The sequence below is a fragment of the Lampris incognitus genome, chromosome 21 (assembly GCF_029633865.1).
Source record: "Lampris incognitus isolate fLamInc1 chromosome 21, fLamInc1.hap2, whole genome shotgun sequence".
NCBI lineage: Eukaryota > Metazoa > Chordata > Actinopteri > Lampriformes > Lampridae > Lampris > Lampris incognitus.
In genome coordinates this window covers 16684599-16695209 of record NC_079231.1, presented here as the reverse complement: position 1 = coordinate 16695209, position 10611 = coordinate 16684599, and the positions used below count along the sequence as shown (strand labels likewise).

Sequence of the window (10611 nt, the reverse complement as noted above, 5' to 3'; positions counted from 1 at the left end):
GTAATTCACCTTCCGTCCTCGGCATCGGCACTGCTCGTGTTCAGGGATGGGACCGGCAGATGTGGCCGAGATGTCCCGGTCCGGTTAAACCAAAACACCCGCCCGCGGGGCCCTGGAGGACGCTCTGCTTAATGGCTGTGCCTTGCGTGCTTCACGTCGGCCTGCCTGCCTGCCTGCCTGCCTGCCTGCCTGCCTGCGGTGTTTATCAGCGCCCTGGTTCATCATGACTAACAGTCAAGTCACGACAAGTCCGATCACTCACAAGCCGTTTTAAATTAAAAGGCTAATCAGAAAGTACTGCGTGGAGAACAGAGCAGAACCGAGGCCACGGACGCAGATGAAAAGAACAAGAACAGCACAAAGTGTACACCAACTGGGAGAGATTGTGTGTGTTGTGTGTGTGTGTGTGTGTTTTGTGTGTGTGTGTGTGTGTGTGTGTGTGTGTGTGTGTGTGTGTGTGTGCCTGCACATGGAACGGAGTTGTGCACTTTAGCGCTACCGGGGGGTTGTTGTAATTGCCTGTTTTCTTGATTCACAACTCTTTCTCACGCTCCATCTACAAACATGTACCCTTCTCTTTCACTTGGGGGGGCTATAACGCTGGGAAACCGAGGACAACACAAGGACGGAGTTCCCTGTTCTGGCAACTTGACCGCACATACTGTCATTTTCTGGAAGTGCGGCTCCTGTGACGGGGGGCTCCGACCTGTGTCCTCATCGCTGTACCGTCCCTTTTCATTTCCTGTTGTGTGAAGTCATATAGTTGCGAGACAAAGGGGCTCCTCATAAAAACAACAACAAGTACCCAGCAAACTTTCCTCTGGCTTAACTGTTGTGCGGCAATAAAACCCTCCCTCAGTGATCTGTTCGCTCAGCCCGACCTCGGCTCCTCTCTCTCCTCACATTCTCTGCCTGTCGGGGACATTTCACATCCTCTCAATTACTTCCTTTCCTGCAGATCCCCTTGCAGACCCCGAATGCACACCATGCTGAGTGATGGGCACTGAGTGGTGCGTGCGCACACACACACACACACACACACACACACACACACATACACAGAGTATGACAGCATAATTGTACATATAGGGGGTTGTGTGCATACACATAGGTGCATGAGACTGTGTGTGTGTGTGTGTGTGTGTGTGTGTGTGTGTGTGTGTGTGTGTGTGTGTGTGTGTGTGTGTGTGTGCTTCACTGAATTATGCGTGTCCGATGGATCGGTCGACAGGTGTAGTCGCACGGACGCGGATGGAGGAGGATGGAGGGAAATCAACGCTACCTGGCGTCACAGCAGCCCGACCACTAAGACCAGCACACCTGTCCTCCTGGACCACCTGAGGGAGTACCTTTCCCTCTTACTGAGGGACAGACAGACAGAGAGAGGGAGAGGCAGAGAGAGAGAGGGGGAGAGAGAGCTGTGAACCACAGGATACATCAGAAGTCCTGGTCCGGACGGTGACCTTTCTCCTTCAGTGACTGACCGGACCACCAGGCTGGACGAGAGAGAAACGGAGAGAGAGAGAAAACAATGGGCAACATGGCAACGGAGATAGTCGCTTTCCTCCTGACCATCTCGGGGTGGGTTCTGGTTTCCTCCACCTTGCCTACGGACTACTGGAAGGTGTCGTCTGTGGACGGGACGGTCATCACCACAGCCACCTTCTGGTCCAACCTGTGGAAAACCTGTGTCACCGACTCCACCGGTGTGTCCAACTGCAAGGACTTCCCCTCCATGTTGGCTCTGGATGGTGAGTTCACCGTGTTTGACCAGTGGTCTGAGATGATGGCTGGCTAATAATGTTGTTGTTTTGCTCGTGGCAGCGTGGTTTGTGTCGGGTTGCAATAGGAAGCATGTTTGGTGTGTGTCCGTGTGCGTTTGTGGGTCTGCGCCATGCATCAACCTGCATGGCCAAAAAGTCTTGAACACCTGTTTGCTTTGGGTGAATGAGTGCCATTGTAAACAAATGCATGTGGAACTTGATATAGCCTACCTACATAGACCATTGGCTGCGGTCCACAATCCACCACATTTACCAGTAAAGGCCACCAGAGGCACATTTCAGTGAAGGAGCCCAGCTGGGTGGATACTGTTCTCTTAATGTGTCCGATTCAAGCAATTTGAGAAAGTCATGCCATCAGACCGATGTCACTGGATGAAAACAACGCCCCCTGTGTTGCTAGTGGGTGTATTATGTGTGGGTATGACCCCCCCCTAATGTGTTCTTCGTGAGGCAACTTGAGAAAGTCACTCAGTGTTGATGCTGTTTCTGGTTGCTGACATGGAAAAGTGTCCCCGATTGTCAGTGAATGTTGACAAAAACGAAATGTGTGATTCGGGTGGGGATCACTTTTAGATGCGAGTCTCCTTATGTGTCTCAGCAGAGTGGTTTGAGACAGCCCTGCAGTTTTACAGTGGCAAAAAAAAGTTTCAAATTGGGGGCGTCTGGGTAGCGTAGTGGTCTGTTCTGTCGCCTACCAACATGGGGATCGCCGGTTCAAATCCCCGTGTTACCTCTGGCTTGGTGGGAGTCCCTACAGACACAATTGGCCGTATCTGTGGGTGGGAAGCCGGATGTGGGTATGTGTCCTGGTCGCTGCGCTAGCACCTCCTCTGGTCGGTCGAGGCGCCTGTTTGGAGGGGAGGGGGAACTGGGGGGAATAGCGTGATCCTCCCACGCGCTACTTCCCCCTGGCAAAACTCCTCACTGTCAGGTGAGAAGAAGCGGCTGGCGACTCCACATGTATAGGAGGTGGCATGTGGTAGTCTGCAGCCCTCGCCGGCTTTGCAGAGGGGGTGGAGCAGCCACCGGGACGGCTCAGAAGAGCGGGGTAATTGGCCGGGTACAACTGGGGAGAAAAAACAGGGGGAACATTTCAAATTTCCCCCTCATTTATATAGCCTCTCTCTCTCTCTCTCTCTCTCTCTCTCTCTCTCTCTCTCTCTCTCACACACACACACACAAAGCCTATATCCAGGTCTGCCGGGGTCTGATGATAGCATCTGTGTGTCTGGGGTTCTTTGGTGCCACCCTTGCCTTGGTGGGAATGAAGTGCACGAAAATTGGGGGCTCAGAAACAACCAAAGCCCGCCTGACCGTTCTCTCCGGCCTCCACTTCATCCTCACCGGTAAACGCCGCAGCCTACAGATTCATTTGCATCACATATAGCTAGCTAGCACTGTCCCGCTTCATTTCAGCCACTCATTTTCCCTCATCTGAACCGAAATCTTGTTTGGATAACCAGTTTGAAACCCCTCTCTCTGTCTCTGTCTCTCTCTCTCTCTGTCTCTCTCTCTCTCTCTCTCTCTCTGCAGGGTTATGCTGCATGACTGCATGCTCCATCTACGCCCACAGGATCACCACCGACTTCTTCGACCCGCTTTTTGTCGCTCAGAAGTAAGTAGTGGGTCTTATTTGACCACAAGGCGAGTGGAAAAGCCGGCCACCCTGGTCATTTGAGGGTTTCACCCAGCACGACCTGACGTTGCTTCTGCTCCTTAGGTTTGAACTGGGAGCGGCTCTCTTCATCGGCTGGGCCGGATCAGTGCTGTGCATCTTAGGAGGACTCGTCTTCTGCCTCTCTTTATCGGAGGGCTTCGGCTTAAGGCGAGTGGATCTGTGCTGTTTTATCGGCGGGCTTGAGGGTGGTTGTGCGTCTTTGTAACCAGAGTCAGTCACCGGCGACAGATCTGATTTGTAACGGTCTGCGGTGAGCGGCGTTACCGCCGTCGACATCACAGACAGCTTAATAATGTTCACGGCGGCGGGACGGCGGGGGGTGGGGGGTGGGGCACGAGAGGTCAGAATAAAACGGTGAACTCTCTCAACATCTTGTCTCATAATCAGCACACTCGGGGTCAAATTGTATGGTGATTATTTTGATTAGTTACATGAACGGCAGCAGCTGAATGTTTTCTTTGTCACAGACGAGCAACGTTGGGACTCGATTTGGCTGAAAGTCACCTTGGCCGAGGGAGGGCTGGCTGCTGCATCGAGCAGGCAGAAGGACACAAACCTTCTCTGTGCGACCGTTAATATCCCGTGTCGCACATTTGCTTTGCGTTTCGTTTTGTTTTCGGGGGAGTGGGCGGTCAGTGTTGGTGCAGAATACCTTTTTGTTTCAGAGACGGGGAAGGAAAGGGTAGGAAGCGGCGAGGTGGACGAGAGGGAGGATAGGGAGGTTTCTGCAGACTCTGCCTGCAGGACGCTCAGGATGCACGCCGCTCTGCAGAAGGGGGGGAGGCGAAGGGGAGGGGGGATTATCATAAGGGACTGTGCTCATTTTCAGTAGTGATGCGTGCGAGAAATGGAGCACAGCATGTTTTCCATTATCCTGTAACGAAGCAAAGTCGCTACTGCGACTTAAAATAAGAAGAAAACACAATTGTAACCTCTTAGGGGGAACTCTTTGATGTGCTACCCCCCCACCCCGAGTCATTTGTATCCAATCCCTTTGATCAACTCGTCATTTCTGCTTTAATCAGATCCCGAAGGCAGCTCAGCTGTGGCAGCCAGTGCACATGGGGGGGAAACATGTGTTTTAATCCTTTCAAGGGTTTAAAAGTGTTATTGTTGTCGTTGTTGTTGTTTTTCTTTCCTCTGCCAGAGCCGGGTATTCATACAGCGGAGCGACGTCGCTCATGACCACGCGCAACAAGGCCGGCGGGCCGGCCACGTGCCCTCCTCGCAAAGAGGCCCGAGCGCCGGCCGAGTCCTCCAGGCGGTTTGTCAGGAACGCCTATGTGTGACGCAGGACCTCCTGCCATGTCCTGCGAGGCACCTGCGAGCTTCGCCCATGAGCATTTAGCAAACTCGTCCGACAGGTGGGAGAGTGACCCCGGGAAGTGAACTTGTACAGCTGAACCCTGAGGACCAACGAAGAGGCCGCAAAATACAGTAAATGTTAGCGTGCACGGTACCAATTATCCACTGGTGCCATTCTTGTCTATTGCCATTTTTTACATGTGATTTTCCACACGAGCCAAGATGGGAAGAATTGGAAAAATAACCACATCAGCGTCATAGTAGCGAGGAAACATCTGCGATGCCATGGCAACCGTAGTGAAATTTAGACAAGTACAGACCTCGAGGATGATCAGAGACAGTGCAGGCTTCCCTCGGAAAACAAACTTCCCACACTGAAATATTTCTCTAAATAGGCCGCGAAGGAAAATTCCTCTGATAAGCTTGTTTATCTGTCGAAGCAGGAAATTCAACTTGGCACAAAATTCCTCTCGGGTAACCGGTCACCTTCAACAGGCTGGCCCACACCGCTGCTCCCCAATTACCTACAGAGTCGCATGGAGGGAAGAAGGGAAACCAAACCAGCTTCTCTTCTTCTTCTTCTTCTTCTTCTTCTTCTACACCATGACGTCGGAATGATTTTATCCACACCCTTTAAATTAGTAAGAGATCGCCAAACAGTTAGAGAGTGCCAAGCTCGTGAGGCAACGCCAAAAATGGTTTTCTGATCTGCAAAACGCTGGAACATCTCGGTTTCCATGGTGACAGGGCATCCTCTTTCATCATCACCCATTTGTATAGTTAGACTTTTCACATTTGCAATGTTGTTGTTTTTTTTTCTTCTTCGTTGGTGTATTCAGTCAAAACGTCTAACGGACACGTGCGGCATGTTTCTCGCTCTCAACCTTGCACAATCGGCGTAGCGGATTAATAAGTGACGAATTTGGCCTTGATAAAACGACTAATAGATAACCCTTTAAGAAATTGAGTAATCCTCCTCGTCAGGACAGATGGGCGCCACTTAAAGCCGAGATCATATCGTAAATAGTTATCCGGCACCGTTTGTCCCGCGATGAAGACCGATTATGTGGCGGTGTGCCAAGAACGGGGTTGTGTTATTCAGTCTGGCCCGCTCTCTGAGGCGTTTGTGGTCCAAAGGGTGAACAAGTCCATCATGTTATTTCATGTGAGAGGTGTGACACAGCATGTTATCCATCCAGATTGGTTTATAACCTATTTCCTGTGTTTGAGAAACCACTTGGTGGGGAAAAAACCACCTGCCATAAGTAATAAATGATAACGGAAAGTAATGTGTCAGAGTAATGTGTGTGTGTGTGTGTGTGTGTGTGTGTGTGTGTGTGTGTGTGTGTGTGTGTGTGTGTGTGTGTAGACTCTTTAATGTGCTCGTTCTTTTCACCAATCGAATCGCTTTATGGTTGCCACATGAGCTTTTGAATGAGAAAGCACGCCAACCATCTGCAGATTTATTTTTTATTTTTTATTTGGAGATACTTTATTAATCCCCGTGGGGAAATTATGCTCTGCATCTGACCCAGCTAGCAGCAGCGGGCAGCTGCCGTGCAGCGCCCGGGGACCAACTCCACTTCTTCTTTCCATTGCCTTGCTCAGGGACACAGACAGGAGTATTAACCCTAACATGCATGTCTTCTTTTGATGGTGGGGGAAACCGGAGCAGCCGGAGAAAACCCACCGCAGACACGGGGAGAACATGCAAACTCCACACAGAGGATGACCTGGGATGACCTGGGATGACCCCCAAGGTTGGACAACCCCGGGGTTCGAACCCAGGACCTTCTTGCTGTGAGGCGACAGTGCTAGCCACTGTGCCACCGTGTGTGCCACCCGAAGTGGCTAGATGTGACTTCAACTGTTTTTTTGCTTCCACCCCCACCAACAAAAACAAAACAAAACAAGGAAAACCACCCAAAACATTTGCACAATTTTGGGTGGAATGACATCACAGAAGGCTAAAAGTTTGCTGATGTGGACGTATTGATATTCAGATAGTACAAATTCAGAGTCCTTTCTTAGCTTTGCCACCTTTTGAACTGACCCCACCCACCTTTGCAGCGAGGTGGGGTGAAAGCAAACCATGAAAAGCATACAAGCAAAAAATACTTGAGTTGTGGTGTTTTGTCGTCCTATTTTTTAACTCATGTGGGTTTACCGTGGACCTGCACGACTGGGTTAGTATTCCTCAAGCAGAAATATGGACTGCTCTGGTAGACAACAATGTCCTCTTCTCATTCATTGTCTGGAAGGATTTGACCTTTTGGAGCCAAGGGTCAACGTGAGGCACACATGACCCCAGAGATGGCTATCCCGACTGGGAGACGAGACCGTAGTTTCCCCCTCCTGTCACCCGTCCGTCTCCACCTCCTGATCAATAGGAACCTCGGCCCGTGTTCCTGGCTCGCAGGTCTGGCTACCTGAACCAGCTGGCAGAGAGCAGTCGCCCTTATTTGCTTTCCGGTGCCTTGCATCCGCAAACAAGTGTCAGGTGTCCGGGCCTCTGCAGAACCGTCTCTGATATAATGGTTTTATTGTGCCGCCTGTGTTTGGGATAAAAACATATTTACCCAAAGTGCTGCATCACAGTGACTCTACCTCACGTTCTCGTGCACGACCGTCCCCTTAAAACGAGCTTACGTTGAAAGGAATATGCAGCACAAATCCAACAACGACACTTTAAACCGAGTACACCAACATTTGTGGTTCTCTTTAAAAACGTTGTAATACCTTACACCACAATTACATATCCCCACTGATGTATTTGGTTGACAACAACATTTCCTCCCACTGTTGCTGGCATCCTTCCACTTCATTTTGCATACCTGCAGTTAATGAAAACTGTAAAATGACTCTTTACCAGAACACAAGATCCCTTAAAATCCCACTGGGAGGGATGACAAATGTGTGAGTGAGTGTGCCGGGCGTAGTCTCAGATGAAGTCACATCTTTCAGCAGAGAAAGCACGACAACATTATCAGCGGGGAATCTGGATCGTTTGAGCGATATGGTGTCAAACTGTTGGCATCAATTTTCCCTTTACAAATTTAAATTGAATACTATAGCAAGGTGTAGCATATCGCCGCACTAAACACTATATGACATACTGTGGGTCCAAATTTCAACAGCGCTTCCAGCTTCAAAATTGGGTGCAATATTGCCTTTACACCGCTAGAGGGCAGTGTGTTCGTATAGACTTACTACCTCGCCCCAACACACTCGCACACACACACACAGGGTCTTAGCCATGAAGACGAAATGACAGCCAAATATCAGAACGACTTCATTTCATCCAGATTTTTGAATATTTGCTCGGCCTCCGTGGTTGTTATTTAAGCTTCACATCCCTTTAATGAAGCAGGGCTGCCACATAAGCTCCCCTTTGTTCCTTTTCATACTCTTCCGCGCCGACGAAAGCCGCAACGCGGCGGCCAAAGGGAGCTGACAAACAAGTGTAGCGCTGCGCCATTCCCAATAAGTCCCCTGCCTCACCAGCGGCTCCGCCGTGGGCCGGGAGGAGGAGGAGGAGGAGGACCTCGAAACAAAGGGGACCTCTTTCATCTTCACTCACCACATGGACATTCATCACTCCCCATGGCCCTAATAACCCCAGAGTCACGGATTTACCTCTAATTATAACGGCACAAAGGAGTCACGTTGTAATTATGAGACCCGCGGCACAGGGAGGTTTCAATAACATGGCTAATAACGGGGATACAGGCTTGGCCCGGGGGCAAAGTCGAGGGACGATGCAACGACGGGGCTTAGGGAAGGAGCATCGGCGTTATTACTCAGCCTTATGGAGCTTCCAGAGGTCATTAATGCATATAATGAGGTCCACATTATACCACCTGTTAATACTATCTGGAAAACAAGGGAGCCCTACCTCACGATACATGGATTCATGGCATGCGTGGAAGTGTGTTTTGTTTTCATTTCCTTCATTTTAATCGCACACATTTGCGCATTTCTTACGTCATCGTGCATTAGCAGTTTGACCAGTCGAATTTACACCGATTGTTGTTTTCGATTTTATTTCAAACCACAGCTGTTTGTGATCGAGCGATCTGATTGGCCGAGAGCATCGGGTTATTTTACTATAACATCACCAGAGCTGTATTATTCCGCTTCTAGCGGGTGGTTACACCAGCTATCCAGTGTCAACGATGGATACGTTTCAAAACGTCTAAATAACATTAAATACCCGGATGGCCTGGCCCAGACAAGCACACAGCAAGACGCCGGGGTCGGCCCTGTGTTCCCTCAGCCCTGTGGGTTAGCTATCAAAAAGGTTAGCTGTCGGTTCCGGTCAGGTTAAGGTAAGCATTGGGCTAAGGTTATGGTTAGGTAGAGGTAGAGGCTACGGCAGGTTAAGGTAGGTTAGGTTCAGTTTAGGTAAGTTCAATGTCTATAAACTGTTGCGGGCGCCAGTGCAGCCGCATTACCTGAGGTAGTTTCGCCTCTGACTACCACTAGATGTCACCCTTCACCCATTTTTCATGTCCAGTCGCGAATCACTGTGTATTATTGTCACCTGATTCGCCTTCATTCATTGGAGTTAATTTGGCACACCCGTTTCCCCTGTTATTTAAACCCCCTAGCGGCAGTCACTCCCTTGTTCAGTTTTCACAGCTTTTTTGTTTTGTTGTGCGCCCCGGTTACGCCCGGTGACTACGCTTACGCCACCCTTCAAGGTTCATAGGGTTTTTTTGTTTAATGCTTTGCGAGTATTTTTCCTGTGCAGTTTGAGCAGCGTCTTTAAGACCTTTTTCATAACTTTTTCAGAGTTTAGATATTCCATGCTACCCTTTTTTGTTTCTCAAGTAAAGGCTGAAATTGTTTAGTCTGGTTTCCGTTTGCTGTTTTCTGCGCTTGGGTCAAACCCCAAACCGAGACCGTACAGTTTACTATGCTGTTATTGACCCCCCCCCCTCCCCCATGTCACTTGTCACGTTACAAGTGTCAGCTAGTTTATATGCTAGCAACGTCTGTTTCCACTTTATTACGTAGGACGTACGTCCTCACTTGGTTGCATAGCAACAAGCTACTTGGGGGTGGAAGCAAATTTTTGAGGGAAGAAATGGCAAAATATTTCTGGGGTTTTTCTTTACCTTGTGAAACTTGTGTAAACCAAAACAACACATTCAGGTTGTGTTTTATTACAATTTACATTGGTTGTGGTCACCTTTGGCTCGTTCCTGTGATCAAATCACAGCCGCTAAGTTAGTCACAATAACACGCAACCTTAAGTGTTCTGTTGCCCCAAAAAATAGACGTTAAACCAACATATCAATATGTATATTTAACTTCTATTTATCTTCCCCGATATGAAATCCGTGTTTAGATTGAGCGACCCTCCGGCCCGTTAAGGCGACATTGTTGTCAGCCAACAGGATGTGAGCGGTTCTTCGCGCACAGGAAATGACGTTAGCTACAAGCGACGATTAAATATGAACGTGGGATTTTTTATGTTCTTTTTTTCCGAGCAATGGAGCGCACGTATTTTGCTGCAACCTCAACCACCAACAAAACATTACTGAAGAAAAAAAATTTTTTTTTCAATCTTTGGTCCATTTTTATCACGCCTCAGAGCGAGCGTTATCTCCTTTACATGAATAAAAGATGGCGTCTCGTCTGCCGCTATTGTGACAATACTGCCCGTACTCATCTAGTATTGAAGTGCCAGAGGTCTAAATTTCTACATTCCCGATGTCGATGAATTAATACAAAAATGACAATTTGCTTTATTAAAGTGTCCTGCTCAGCCCCCCCCCCGTGTCTGATCATCAGTGACAGCTCATCTCCAAACCGTTCAGTGGGAAAAAGAATAGGAGC

At 49.1% G+C, this 10611-nt stretch overlaps 1 protein-coding gene across 1 annotated transcript; it reads left to right on the top strand.

Annotated features, from left to right (window-relative positions):
* The first annotated feature begins 917 nt into the window (after positions 1 to 917).
* cldn10a (claudin 10a) lies at positions 918 to 6044 on the top strand. The gene is made up of 6 exons (XM_056301207.1): positions 918 to 1010; positions 1232 to 1751; positions 2969 to 3130; positions 3318 to 3399; positions 3505 to 3609; positions 4610 to 6044. Exons 2-6 carry the CDS (start codon positions 1532 to 1534, stop codon positions 4749 to 4751), a joined length of 711 nt encoding a protein of 236 aa, XP_056157182.1. The 5' UTR covers positions 918 to 1010; positions 1232 to 1531; the 3' UTR covers positions 4752 to 6044.
* Positions 6045 to 10611: the final 4567 nt, after the last annotated feature.